Genomic DNA, 15,087 nt, shown 5'->3' with positions numbered 1-15,087 from the left:
CATAGAGAAGACTACCCTTAACCCCGAAGAGCCAGTTTGTAAAGCCTGGGAGAAGTTACCACTTCATTACATGTGTAGATATCAATACGAGGCAAGAAACATGAAAATCCAAGGAAACACACACTTCCAAAGAATACAACCATTGTACAGCAGCTGACACCAAAGAGACTGAGATCCATGAATTCCCTGAAAAAGAATTCAAAATGATTGAAGGAAGCTCACCATAATATAAAAGGACACAAAGAAACAATTTGATGAAATTAGGAAAATGGCAAATGAACAAAATAAAAAGCTTACTAGATTGAAATGGGTTCTTTTGAAAGAGAAGGAGCTTCGCAATTCTGAAGCTAAAAACTACAATAAATAAAATGAGAAATATATTAGATTGTCAATAGTCAGACTGATCAAGCAGAAGGAAGACTCTGAACTCAAAAACAGGTTATTTGAAAATATCTAGTCATAGGAAAATAAAGAATAGAGAAAGTCTCCATACTTTAGGAGACATCATTAAGAAACCTAAAATATTGTATTACAAGATTCCAAAAGAGAAAGAGAAAGGGGCAGAGAGTTAATTTAAAAAAAAAAAAGCTGAAAGTCTGGCGAAAGTTATGAATGCCTAAGTGCAGGGGTCTCAACTGCTTCCAATCAGAGTTCTCTCAGAGAAGACTACACCAACACACACAGTGAAACTGCCAAAATCAAACACACAGAGTTCTGGAAGTAGACAGAGAAAGAAGACGCTCATGTTACCCAGGGCATTCAGATCTCTCAGCTGACATCAACTTCGAAGAGGCGATGGATGGACATATCTCAAAGCTTAAAGAGAAGCCACAGCAGAAATGCTGACCCGATACACTTTAGTTGACAAAGCACTCCAGAAATAAATGCATAAAGGCTTTCCCTGAAGAAGTCCATTCAGCCTGCTTTGCAGCAAATGGAGAAGGACATTCTTCAGGTAGAAACAAAAAGTTGCAAACTCAACAGGAAAACCCATAGTGTGAACACCACTGAGAAAGTGCATAGGCAGCCCAAATCAGAGGATTCTAATGCTGCGATGCTGGTGCAAAAGTGATTCCTACCTCTAATAGGTGAAAAGATAGGGCTGATTAAAAATAGGTAAGGTAAGGGAGATGCAATCTGAACCGTGTAAGTGATTACACCAAAAAGTAAAATATTGGTAGTGTGGAAGAAAAATATAGTTGGAGGTGTTTTGTGGGGAGGGGTAGTTTTGAGACATAAAATTTTTCCTATTCCAGTATTCCAAGTACATGAACCCTCAAACTTTATAAATAAATGCTTTTTAAATAATCAAGTAAGGTTGAACTATTACTAGTTTAAGCAGCTTGTTATACAGGCGCAAACTAGGGGAGGGGGACACGAGGTCCTAGCACTAGTTAATAAGCTATTGGAGTTTGATTGCTGCTTGGAGAGGGAAAGTCAGTTTCTCCAATGGAGTGACATTTGGTATTTCAACTACACTCCAACACAGGCCTCACCCAAGTAGTAGTCAGCCAATACCAACTGAGACTTGGTTGGTTTAAAAGACACACACACACACACACACTCACACACAAATTGGATAGGTAGGAAGGTGGGTAGGAGTTGGAAGGGCAATGAAAATGATCATTATGAAATTCTCAAAGAATGGATGGAAACGTTACTTAAAAAATAAAAAAGGCTAATTCCATCACTACAAAATATTAACACAGAAGACATCAAGGAAAGGAAAACCACCAAGAAGCTATAAAATATAGGAGAAAATTTTTAGGAAGTTCTTACTTTTCATCAATTATCTGGAGTGTAAATGAATTAAATTCTCTACCAAATGTCAGAGTCAGGTTTGGAGAGATGGCTCAGTGTTTAAGAGCTGTGAATGTGTTTCCAGAGGACCAGGGTTCAATTACTAACACCCACATACACGGCAGTTCATAATGATCTCTAACTCTAGCCCCAGGGGATCTGACCTCCTCTTCTGGCCTCCGCAGGCACTGCATGTATGTGATAACATGCATACATCCAGGCAAAACATCCATACGCTTAATATAAGGGGGGCGAAGTCACAGAGTGAAAAGTACGGATGAAACAGTCAGGTGGAGTGCACAGGTCTGTGATCCTAGTACTTGGGGAGTAGACTGTAGAGCATTTCTAGTTCAATGTCAGCCTGGGGTATAGCAAGGCCTTCTCCCAGGTGAATAAAAATTAAAATATACATAAATAAATATTTATTTATATATAAATAAATAAACACAAAACAAAACAGACCTGTATGTATACTGCTTATGAGAACTTGCTCGAGCTTTAATGGTACGTAGACTAGAAGGATAGCAATAGGAAAGATGCTTCATGTAAAGGGGAAACCAAAGCAACCAAGAGAGGCTATGCGTAGATCAGGACCAATTAGGCCAAGCTAAACATGAGGAGAGAGACAAGGAGGTTTATGTAAAGATGAGGTCAACAATGCAATAAAAGGAAATATTACTAAAGAACAGGAGGCAATTCATGAAGAGTATAAAACACATATACAAGCACACACACATACATACATACACACACACATGCATGCATGTGCACTCAACATAGGAATACCTAAATGTATCAAGTAAGTAACAGGCCTGAAGAGAATTACACAATCCTGGGGGACTATATACGATCTCACTTTCAATAATGGATTCTGTCAAAGGACAGAAAATCAATGCAAAATCATTCAACTATTCAACTTTAGCTATCCTTTAAATCAAATACACCTAATAGACATACATAGAACATTCTACCTCCAAACATCAAAAAATGCATTCTTTTCTAACAGCATGAAATACATGCTTTGGGACATATGTGTTCAGCCACAGGCATGCCTCAGCAAGCATAAGGCTAAAATTCTATAGTCACAGTAGTATAAAGTGAAAACCAGTTGTAGAAAAGTTCACAAATATATGGAGATTAAATAAGATGCATCAGCACAACCAAAGGGCTGAAGAAGAATGCAAAGAAGTGGAAAAGCAGACCAATACACACAGGATTGGCAAAAGCAGCTCTGAGAGGGAAGTTCAGATGCCTATACTCATGAAGAGTTCACAAGATGTAACATTCTCTACTCGAAGAATGAAATTAAGAACAAACTAAGGCCAAAGTTAGAAGGAGGAGGAACTGACAACAATGAAAGCAGAAACAAGTGAAATAAAGATTGTAAAAACACAAAGGATTGAAATAGTGAAGGGTTGGGTTTGAGAGCTGATGAGATTGCTCAGCCAGTAAGGGTGCTTGCCAGAAAGCCTGATTTCCATTGCTAGATCCATGCAAAGGTAGGAAGGAGAATGGATTTCTAGAAGTTCTCACCTTACCCCCACATGCATGCAGAGGCTAGCATGTGCACACATAAAGGCACACAGAGAATATTCATTTTAAAATGTGAGTTGGGTTTGAAAAGATAAAGAAAATTGACAAACATTTACATTAAGAAAAAAAACACTCAAAAGAATGAAATCGAAAATTAGGGGAGACATTGCAACTGATACCACAGAAATACAAAAGGACCCTGAGAGACAGCTGTGTACAATTATATCTACAACTCAGATACCCTTGAAGAAGGGCATAAATTCCCGAGAAGACAAAATCTACCAAGAATACGTCTAGAAGAAAGAGAAAACCAGGGCAGGCTAATAGCACGTGAAGATATTCAAGTAGAAACTTAAAAAAAAAAAAATCCCACCAAGGAGAAGCCTGAAGGCTTCACTGTTGGCTTCTACATAAGAGCTCAGTGAGCTCCAATAGAGGTTCCTGGGCACTTGCAGACAACTGAAGAGAGAATTCTTTAAATTAATTTTAAGTGGCTGTGTTACCTTAGCAGCCAATCTATACAAACATAGTTGAGTGATGGACTTCGTGGCAAAAATTTTTGATGAACAATGAGTAAGATGAACTCAGTATCACCTAGTGATTTAAAGGCTTGTTCACCTGTCAAGTATGATTGTTCCCTTGTGTGTGTGTGCTGCACACTATTAATAGAGCCAAAGAGGAAAACCATTATTTGGCAAATCTCAACATCCTGTAATGATAAAAAGCAAAACCAAACTCAACGTATTAAGATATGAAGTAAAGAGAGAATATACTTCAGCATACTTCGGGGCACAAATGACAAAGTGAACATCACAATGAACACCACAGACGTGGTAGTTTTCCTACTAAGAACAGGAACAAAGCAAGGATGGCCACCGTCGCCACTTCCGTTTGTCTGTAGAACTAGACAAGGGGCATCCAGAAGGGAGATTATCTTTGTATGAAGAAGACATGACCTTATCATGGAGGAATTCCTGAAGATAGTAGCTAAAACTTCTGGAATAAGAACCAGATCCAGCACATACATAATCGTCGTTTCATATGCTATCAATGAAATAGATGGAAAAGTAATCAAGGAGTTTCCCATATTAATAGCTTCACCAAAAATGAAAATAAGAATAAATTTAAGTAGGCTAGGAAAGGTTTATACTATAAAATGCTGAGGAATTGGAAATGATGTTAATAAGAGGAAATATAACCCCTCTTAAAAGAATTTAAAGAATATTGTTGAAATACCCTTACAACTCAAAATGATCTACACATCCAGTGCAATGCCTATATGATTCCCAAGATGACATTTTTTACAAAACAAGAAAAATTGCTAAAATTCACATGAATCAACAAAAATCCCTAGCTAAACAAAGGCACCTCAAGTAAAGAACCCACTAGAGGCACCATGCTACCTGACTTTACTATCTACCATAAAGCAATAGTGATCAAACAGTAGGACTCCAGCCTAGAACCAGCATACAGATTGCAGAACAGAATAGAGAACACAGAAATAACTCCACATATGTTCAACAGATCTCTGACAAAATCACTGAAAACACACAGTGGACAAAGGACAGTCACTTCAATCAATGGTGTTGCAATATGCAGTATAAAAATGAACCCTTATCTCCCACCATCAATTCAAAATGGGCTGAAGACTTAAGGGTAGGACCTTGAAGAGTAAAACCACTTTAAGAAAACATTTGGAAAAGGCTCCATGACACTGTTCCAGACAATGCGTTTTTGAATTATGACTCCCAAAGCACAAGAACCAAAAGCTTAGTTAGAAGATTCTAATTAAAACACTCTGTGTGCCCAAGAGAAAAATTAACCACATGAAGAGATAACCTGTAAGACAGGAGGAGATATTTGTAAACCATACATCCGATAAAAAGTTAATTTTTAAAATATATGAGGAAAATACTCCAACAACATCAAGAAAAGAACTTGACTTTTCAAATGTGTGAAAGACCTCAAAAGCCATTTCTCAAGTGGTCATTAGATGTATGGAAAAATGCTCACAATATCCAACTACACGGAAATACAAACTGAGCCCACTCTAAGACACCACTGATCTCTGTTGGGATAGCTGCAATGGGGAAAAAAGAAAGAACTACCCGAACTGCAGGAGAGGAGTGAAGAAGAGGGGCCCTTACACACTGCTGGTAGGAACTGACTCCTCAGGAACTAAAGGAACTATCTAAAGATGTGGCCCTCACACTGCAGGGTGTCTATTTCCTTGTATTTCAAAGGAGATCAAAGGGTATGTAGGAAAGACAGCTGCACTCCTGTGTTCTTGCTGCATTGCTTGTAGTGACATATATATTATACATCATATATTATATTCATAATATACAATCATACATAATATATACTCTATAATACATATCATGTATAATATGTAATGTATGTATATATAATCATGTATAATTTATATTTTACACACATGTATTATATATATATAAAATGATGTTTATAACAACAATATATAATGAGCAGAGGTCTCTGATAAAAATGAGACCAAGGTAGAAGGGAATATGGCCTAAGTTTTATTTTTATTTTTTGGAGGGATTTACTGTTTCAGCTTTATTTTTATTTTTTATTTTTTGGTTTTTTTAAAAAGAGAAAAAGTCATTACAAAATGGACAACCCTTACGATAAATGAAATAACTAGGCTGGAGAAAGATAAACACTGAAGGGCTTCGCAATGGCGTTCGCAGAAGCACAGACTAGAGTGGAGGTCTCAGGGGCTGGAGAAGAGGGTCTGGGAGAGGCTGGCCAAGGGGATAAAGGTTGGGTTATTTAAAAGGAAGAATGTTCTGAAGATCTGCTTTACACTGAGGTGACCAGAGAGTATCAGGAAGCATTCAACCTCAAGTTCATTGAAACATCTTAATGGTTCTCACCACAAAAGAATAAGTAGGTGGGTGCTGGCTGTGTACATGGCAGCCATTTTATTATTTTGTAGACAATTTCTTAATGAAGGGATAGTGCACAGCACAAGTTTGTATAATTTTTGCCAACAAAGCTGGAGTAAAGCTAAAACACAACACCTGTGCTCTTAAATGACAAGTTCAAACACAAGTCACACCCCTTGCCTTCAAGCCACCTCAGCCATTGCTAGTCAAATAGTAACTTTATCAAACTGTTTGCTCAGATTCTAGGGCTCTCCACTTGTTTCCCCCCTCTGAGAATCATAAGCAGTGGAGACTTACAGACTATTGATAAACTTCATAAACTATTTCCTTAGAGTTTCCACACAGTTTATTTCTTAACGGTCTTGTGGAGCCCAAAGGAAGTCATTTGGAAAACAAAACCTAGGCCACTGGGCAAATCACTTAGAAAGATATTTTTCCTACCCCTGGCAGACCAGGGCTCCGACTTTTTTTTTCTTTCTTTCTTTCTTTTTCTTTCTTCTTTCTTTCTTTCTTTCTTCTTTCTTTCTTTCTTTCTTTCTTTCTTTCTTTCTTTCTTTCTTTCTTTCTTTCTTTCTTTCTTTCTTTCTTTCTTTCTTTAAGATTTCTGCCTTCTCCCTGCCACCACCTCCCATTTCCCTCCCCCTCCCCCATCAAGTTCCCCTCCCTCATCATTCCTAAGAGTAATCCGGGTTCCCTGCCCTGTGAGAAGTCCAAGGACCACCCACCTCCATCCAGGTCTAGTAAGGTGAGCATCCAAACTGCCTAGGCTCCCACAAAGCCAGTACGTGCAGTAGGATCAAAAACCCAGTGCCAATGTTCTTGAGTTCTCAGTAGTCCTCATTGTCCACTATGTTCAGCGAGTCCTTATTGTGATTGGAAATGACCTCATCCTGTAAATCTAATTCTACTATAGAATTAGATTCCCACCCTTCTTAAAAGCACAAAGCAATGCAGTAGGGCAGCCCTTCGCAGGGTCTTAAGTCTGCCCATGAAGGGCTCTGAATCAGGAGTCTTCAAGTAGCTCAGGCTTCCTGTTTTTTTCCTTCTGTGAGCTGATAAAGGAAAATTTACTTTTCTCTGATAAGCACATTTTAAAATTCCTCTGAGGTTAACACTGGGAGAGCTGACCACAAATATTTCTTTCAATGTTTTATGGAAAACCATTCCTGGGATCAGATGGGGGCAGAAGTAAAGGATGCTAGACTGGCTGCAGAAGCTGTGGCGATCGCATCTGCTTCTATGGCTTATCTACTGAGTCACATCTCCCCCTGGATGCTCCGAGAATGCAAAGCAGCCAAGCACTGTCAACAATCTTCTGGGAAAGGAAATTTACAAGTGCCTTCTAGAGAATTCCATCCTTCTTCTGGCCCGTGATTTGAAAGGCTTGGCTCACCTTGGAAAGTGTGGATAATGAAATTCAGATTAAGTCCGTCTGATTCACGAGATCCAACAGGGAGTCTTGGTGTGCCATAGGGCCACCCATGTTTCTTTCTGGTTGGGGACATTCCTCCAGGACACCCACAGAGGATAATCCAAAATGAGAAGGCACGGAGGGAGGAGATTTAGAAGTGTTTTAAGAACTGAACAGCAATGGGGGCATAGAGGAAAAAGGGGCTTACGGAAGCGGAAGCAGAGGCTTCTGGTGGATTTTCTGCATGCCTAAAGGTCAGATACATAACCAAATTAGGAAGCACCAGGGAAGAAGGCCATGATAGAGGTTGGGAAATGGGCTGAAGTAGTAGCCAGGCCATGCAGGCTGGCTGTATGGGGCCCTGCCAGGCTGAGTCTAGCATTGAGGTAGCAGTAGTAGCTCATCTTTGCAAAAGAGTTCAGGGGAGAAGCAAAAGCCTCCATACTCCAGCTTAGGGGTCAAGGGGGAGATTTTAGAGGTAAGAGTTTAAAGAAGCTGGATATGAGCTCAGGCGGAGTGCCGTGCTACCAAGAGAAGGGGCAGACTTGCTTTCAGCAAGAGTTTTGTCATCTTCCAGGAGTGCAGAAGGATAGACAATGAGACTAACTAGGGAGGAGGTGGCAGAGATTTGGCTGAAGGAATCTGAACAGGATGGGGGTGTTACCCAGGGAGAATCCGAGACTCCAGTGGAAGATGGTCAAGGTCAAGCGTGGGGAGCTTTGAACAGGATGAAGTCCTGTGTCAATAGGGAATGGCGAGGACCACCACCCACCTGTTCCAGGTGCAAACCCTGCTAACCGCAGGTGCCCGCGTGGCTATACTTGATGTTTCCCATATACAGTCAGGCTACTCTGCTTGGGGTTCCTTTGAAAGGAAGAAGCAAAAGCTAATTCCAAAAACATTCAACCCTCAGGTCATGGCTAGCTTTTGTAGAAGGCTCAGTCTACCTAAGATTCTACGCATGATTCAATCCTCTCATGACCCTGCAAAGAGCTGATGGGGAAGCCTTGCTTATAGTTCCAGGTGACCCCAGAGAATCGACAGAGCGCAGACCTGGAAGGAAGACAGAAGCCCGCAGGCTAGAGTATTTACCATCTCAGTTTTTCTTACATAGCTCAACAATTGCCACCTGTTACTTTCTTTTCCACCTAAGAACCTTTCCTGCCCCCTTACGCCCCAGGACCTTCCCTGGCCCCTGCATTTACTGCTTCTGGCCCTCAGCCCCTCCACACAGCAAGCTACTCCATCTTCTGACCCCTGCACGAGACCGAATTTAGTGGCTGTACCATTTAGCCTCCCTGTGGTCATTTTTCCTTGAGCTGATTCCTGGCCCTCCCATCTCCCTTAATCCCGTCTCCATAGCTACAGTGAGCATCTCCCGTCACTTCTCATTCTCGTGCTTTCCTCCCACCCAGCCTGCACCAGAACCCACCTGCCTGGTGTTCACTCACCTCCATGAAATGAGAAGCTCCCCACCAGGAGCTGGGGACCAGAGCCAGGAGTTTATAAAGCTACTTCGTGAGCCCTCTGTCACCCCCAGCGGCTCATAAAACTTCCCCTGCCCTTCAAACAGAGACCCTTAGCCCTAATTAGCACTTACACCTCCATATGTGTGCACATGCGCACGCACACATGCCACAATCTGTCCCCAAGCCTCTGAGACTGCTTAGAACTTATCAGGCAACACAAAACAGCTGGCCCCTGGTCCCTTCTGTCATTGCTCCTGCACACCCAGGGTCTTGCCTCTCCCAGCCTTGTCAGGTGCCAAAGCTCCTACCACCTGAAGCTCTTGGGTCTGTCCCTGAGCCAAGACTGCTTCTGATCAGAGGCAGCTACCCCAGCATGGAAAAGCAAACCTGAGCCTTCCTTCCATCAGATGTCTCAACGCTGCAGCCAGGGCTCATTCGCACACATGATTTATGAACTAATTTAGCATGTAAGGAAACAGCTGCATTTTGCTTTTATCATCTTGCCAGCAGACAGGCTGAAGACAAGATGCATACTGTAGACTTGTTTAATGGGGCCTTAAACCTTCCCTCTCGCTAGCCTGAGCTTACACAAGGCTCTGGTTTCAGGACTTGTCTGATCTGACCTAACACAAACAAACACAGAAATAAAGCTCTCCTCAACACGTCCGTACCACAGGGACAGTTGGAATGGCCGTAAAATCCATGCTGGTCAAGTCCCCCCAAGAGCATTCCAGTGGCCAGAACTGTCTTGGAATTTGGGGAATAAAAAGGTGACTGGTTATTTAACACTATGAATCCAGACTGGGCTCCTTTTATTATATACAGTTTTTAAATGTTCATTTAGAGGCACATGAACTTAGATTTGTTTGGGAAAAACATCAAAACTGACTAATGTTGCAATCAGAGTTGTACCCTCCCCACACACATATACACAAAAAGATACATTCAAGTCCAAATTCCTAAAACTGTGACTGTGACCTTCTTTTGACCTTGTCACTGGAAATCTGGTCCTTGCAGATATAATCAAGTTAATATGTGGTAACACTGGATGGGTGGACTTCAGTTCAGTATGGGAAGAGGAAATTGGATTCAAAGGCACACAGACATAGGAAGAAGGCCATGTGAAGACAAAGGCAGGCTGCAGGGGACCATGCATGAGCCAAGGAGCACCAGGGATGGCCAGAAGCCACCAAAGCTGGGAGAGAGGATGTGGTGTGCTTTGCTCTGAGCCTCCAGACAGGACTGGCCCTGCAGGTGCCTTTATTTTGACCCCTGGTCCCCAGAACTCTGAAAGAATGTATGTTCATGGTTTTAGGAATGTATATAGCAATTTCTTAGAGCATGGCAAGAAAGTAACGTAGGTATATAAAAGCCATGTCCCCTCCGATATGGGAAGGGGAGGAGCCCAAAATGGCACCTATGCTGTGGTTTGGATCTGTAGTATGTCTTTCTGTGTGTGAAATGGCACCTATGCTGTGGTTTGGATCTGTAGTATGTCTTTCTGTGTGTGAAAGGCCCAGCCCCCAGCTTGGAGCTGCAAGAAGGTAGCACAGACTTTAAGAGATGGGGTAAAGTGGGCATTTTCAGGTCATTGGAGATGTGCCCTTGAAAGACACTGTGGGATCTTGGTCTCTTCTCTCCTTTGCTTCCTGGCTGCTGGGAGATGAGCATCTTTGTTCCACTTTGTACATCTCACTGTGATGCGCTCCTGCCTCGCTATATGCCGAAAGGCAATGGTGCTTACTGATGATACCGAAACTTCAAAAACTGAGCCTGAATCAACCCTTTTCTCCTTGTAAGCTGGTTTGTCTCAGATTATTTGTTACAGTGATGTAAAGTGAATGAATACACTGCCATACTGAATAAGCTCCCGACAGCCACAGGTCTCTGCTGCTTCCTTCACACACTGTAGGTTCTCCAGTGCCATCCTGTGTGTGTGTGTGTGTGTGTTTGCTGTGATTATCAGTTGACATCGGTGTTGGTAGCCTAACACTTTGACCAAGTACAATCTTTCATGCTTTGTGTGTGTGAATGTGCCAAGGAGTTACTCCCACTGTGGCTGCCATTTGGTCTTCACAGTGCCTTGAGACAGCTGTGCCTGAAACAGCTGCTCTTTGTTGAACTAGAGACTTAATGGTTCTCCTAGAGAACACATCTAGACTAAGTCTGTGCCCGCACCTAGCTTGGAACACTAGCTAGACACCCAGTGTGCATTGGGCCAGCCCTTTGCACATCTAACTGGCTGTCTTTGTTTCTCATCATCCTAGAATGTGTCACGGGATGGAAGCAGCAGGTAACCTGCCAGATCCCCTGCCTAACAACAATGCATTCAAGATCGCCCTTGCTGGGATCTCTAGATAGTTCTCCTGAAGTGCTCAGAGGGCAGGAAGAAGCCAGTCTACCCACAGCCGTGTCTAATAGGAACCTATTACAGAGGCCCTCTTCTCTGTCTCCTGCATCTCCCTCCTCCTGAGAGCTTGGTAAACTTGCTAAGCTGCACTTTACTGAAGATGGTTATTTCCCCCAGAGGACTTTTACTCAGAACCACACTCATGATTTCACCTCCCGGGGTCCAAAACATTTTCCTAGAGACCTCATTCCTGCATTCATAGCCATAAACCAAAGGCTTCTCCAAGCCTCAAGATTTTAAGATTTGGGTTGGCAGCCCCTTCGTAAGTGCTCTGATATTCCAGTCTTTGTCTTCATCTCTTGTTATTCTTGCTAGTTCAAGGGCCTGTTTATGAGGTCCATGAAGAAGACTGAGGTCAGCCTTCCTCACGGTCATGTTCCCAGCCCCCCCCACCCACCCACCCACATACACATAGTGCTGGCCCAGTAAAGGTCACTGCTAACTCCTGCTCTGACAAGAGTGCCCTGCCTCTCAGGGTCGACTTGACCCTGGCCTTCGCAGTGCTGGGCAAGCTGGCCATCCTTCCTCTGAGCTCATAGCAGGAAGAGGTCTCAAGATGACAAATGTTGATGCAGACAAGCTGGAGTCAACTTCTCGCCCCAAGGTCTGTTTTGCAATCTATAAAGGGCAGAGGAGATCGCTCGCAAACATCCGTTAGGAGTCAAGAATTTGAACTTGCTATCCTGGCTCCTACAGTGATGTGGATCCTTTCCCAGCTGGAATGGCAAATCTGCGTCCCAAGTTATTTCTGCTGAGTTGCATGCCCATATGTGACCTCTCACAATGAGCTGGCTCCCAGAGAAGGCTTCAGGATGCTGAGGTCTGTGCATGCCAGTAACATCATTCGAGATCACTGATATCATCGTTTGAACCTTCAGTGCAGGCTCCAGGCCTGAGAATACCTGTCCCCCCTCTATTCAGGCCTCCTGAGCCACCTGCAGCTTACCACTAAGAGGATGGGGGACGGTGAACTGCTTCTTGTGGGCACGGACAGGAAGTAGGCTCTGCTTCTGCCCCAGGTTTTCCTTTTGTTGCGCTTTTCTTTGCTGTACCATGTGCTTAAGTTTTTGCAGCCGTTCTTGTGAGCGAGAAATGAACTGAGGTCTACGGACTTCCAGCGCTTCCTAATTGGGACCAAGAACAGATTTCAGATTTTATTTTTTTGAGAGAAGGGAGACCAGGAAACGACACATCCATTCCATTTACCCAGCGGGATCCAATCAAGAACACAACCCTCAGCGGGCAAAAGCCACAGTGTAAATCCATGTCATCATCCCCCCCCCCCCCATGCCCATGTGTAAAGATGGTATGGGCACACTGATGACAAGCTGCTGGAGGTCAGTTCCAGCCTGCAGCACAGACCCCATTGCAGCAGGACCAAGCAAAACTAGCATTGAAGTCATTGACTACCAACGACCAACATCTGCCCACTTGTGAATTCACGCTGCCAAACCACTCACTGCAGAGGAACCCAAATCTGAGGGGTCTGCAATTTGGCATTCTAAGAGAGATGGGTGGGATTGGAATGCGGGTGCTAGAAAGTTGCATACTCATTTCTGCTGGGGGAGGGGGAGTCTTAAGGAGCACATGCATGGTCATCCTGGCATAGAAAATGGCTTTTCAGAAGTCCTATCTGTGGCTTACGGGAACTGCTTCTCCTGGGTAGAAAAGGGTAGGCGTCTTTGCGAGACAGAGGGATTCTGTGAGCATCCCAGGAGAGATCAGAATCCCCTCCATCTCCACAGTGGTCTCTCCCTCTGTGCTCAATGCACAAAGCACTACTGCAGAACTGCCATGGTAGATGATGGGGAAGTCACTTGTACCCGTTCTCTTTGTGAATCCCCACATGGATTCTGGAAGTCAGTCGTCTTTGTTCCTATTGGACAGATATAAGCAATGGGGCTCAGGGTAGCTTAGTGGACACTGTGCTGGTGCTCAGTAGTATACACCTCACACTTATCCCCTGCTGCCGTTCGTTGTACCAACTCCCAAGCCCTTGAATGTCTCTGCTCAAATCTTTCTATTAGAAAGCGTGCCAATGGCAGCTACTCCCAATAGGTTTTACTGGGTCTTCAAGGTCAACCAGAGCTTTGTGGTACCCTCAAAGATTACCTTGTGCAAGAGTGAGTCCCACATGGCTGTCCCTATGCTAAACTGTAGAAAAAGACACATGACACATCTTAATAACTCCGTATGTCTCACAGGCACTGTCATGGGTCTGCCTACAGCAGGGGCTCAGCACAGGTTCGCTGGGTATGCTGCCAGGCTAGAAGTGCTCCTTGGTCCTAGTCCCCTTCCTGCCACTGAGGGCTCAGAGAGGAACACACTCTGAGCTCCATCTGCATCATGCATGGGCCCCTGGCAGCTACAGTGATCAAGGAGTCTCTTTGGCAATGTGAGCCATTGGCTACCGAGTGTCTGACTCACCAGTCACTAAATGTGCAGAAGCTTTGTGGAAGGGTCAAGGCTGGAGATAAAGGCCCTGAGAATGGGCTGCTGGCCCAAGTGTGGTTGCTGCTTCACTGTCCGTGCCTCTGCAGACATCTTAGTGGTTCAGGATTTGGGGAATGCCCTGGATGTTTATCGCAGGCTCATCGAGGTTCAGGGCTGAAGCAGTGAGCCAATGGAGCTTTCTTCTCATCCAGAGAGAGGTGCACCCCATGGCCAGGGCCTCCCCCAAAAGGCTATACAGAATGCTAGTGGTGGCAATTTTCTCTGAGGTCATCCACCCTCTTAAATGTTATACCTTTAATCAATATATGTATGCTACTTCTATAATCAGAGGAGGAACTAAAAGAAAAATCCTTCGTATCTTTCAACTCACGGTTGCATGATTTGGGAATCTCTTAAAGACTGTGCACCCTCATCTGACTACGGGGTGTATAGGGGTGTATAGGGACTCTCATCTGATAGGAATTTTTTTGAAAATCCAATGTGAAGTGATCCACATGACCTCTGGGCACTCTTTCATTGCTATGGTCATGGTTGCTAGTACCCATAGTCCTCATTCTTACCTGGCAGAGCCACCTGTGTCCTTGTCTCCAGGAGGCAATCAGCCGAAGAGAGAGAGGGTTAGGGAGGGGCCAGTGACACAGACAGGGAGACTTGAAGTCACAGGTAAAAGTGAGGTCAAGGTGCATGCCACACTCCCCAGGAGAAGTCTCCCCTGGGAGAGAGGTCAGCAGGATGGGGAGGAGCTGATGGCCTTTTACCTGCAAGGTCATGGAGCTTGCCAGCAGGTGCCGAGGCTCAGAACTCCCTTCTAACGGGTCAGAGCTCCTTGGTTCCTCTGCGGCTGTTGGAGAGGGTATTGCTGGTGAGGGCTCAGGAGTGGCAAGGAGGTTCTCGTGCTTCTTGCATTCCTTTAGTTTTACAACCAAGTCGCAGCAGGTGTAATCTAGGAAGGCAGATTTACAGCCCATTTAGAGGGCACCCAGCGGCTCTCTCGCCCAGCTCCCAGACACAAGAAGAAGACACACAAGGCAGTTTAGAAAAGAGAGGTGCCAGTGAGTTATTAATGGACCTTGTTAAGCTCATGGGATCCCATCTCATCAC

The 15,087-nt window shown here is 43.9% G+C and overlaps 1 protein-coding gene across 3 annotated transcripts in view; it reads right to left on the bottom strand.

Moving 5' to 3' along the window:
- C8H10orf90 (chromosome 8 C10orf90 homolog) overlaps positions 1-15,087 on the bottom strand; it is a 229,363-nt gene that overhangs the window by 13,912 nt on the left and 200,364 nt on the right. For all 3 annotated transcript variants that reach the window (XM_057778857.1, XM_057778859.1, XM_057778858.1), the window contains 2 exons: positions 14,745-14,929; positions 12,479-12,656 (listed from right to left, as the gene is read on the bottom strand). In XM_057778857.1, the coding sequence (XP_057634840.1) occupies positions 12,479-12,656; positions 14,745-14,929 (363 nt within the window). The remainder of the gene's footprint in view (positions 1-12,478; positions 12,657-14,744; positions 14,930-15,087) is intronic.

The sequence above is a fragment of the Chionomys nivalis genome, chromosome 8 (genome assembly GCF_950005125.1).
Source record: "Chionomys nivalis chromosome 8, mChiNiv1.1, whole genome shotgun sequence".
Taxonomy (NCBI): Eukaryota; Metazoa; Chordata; class Mammalia; order Rodentia; family Cricetidae; genus Chionomys; species Chionomys nivalis.
The sequence above is the reverse complement of the archived record's forward strand: the minus strand, read 5'-3'. Positions and strand labels throughout refer to the sequence as shown.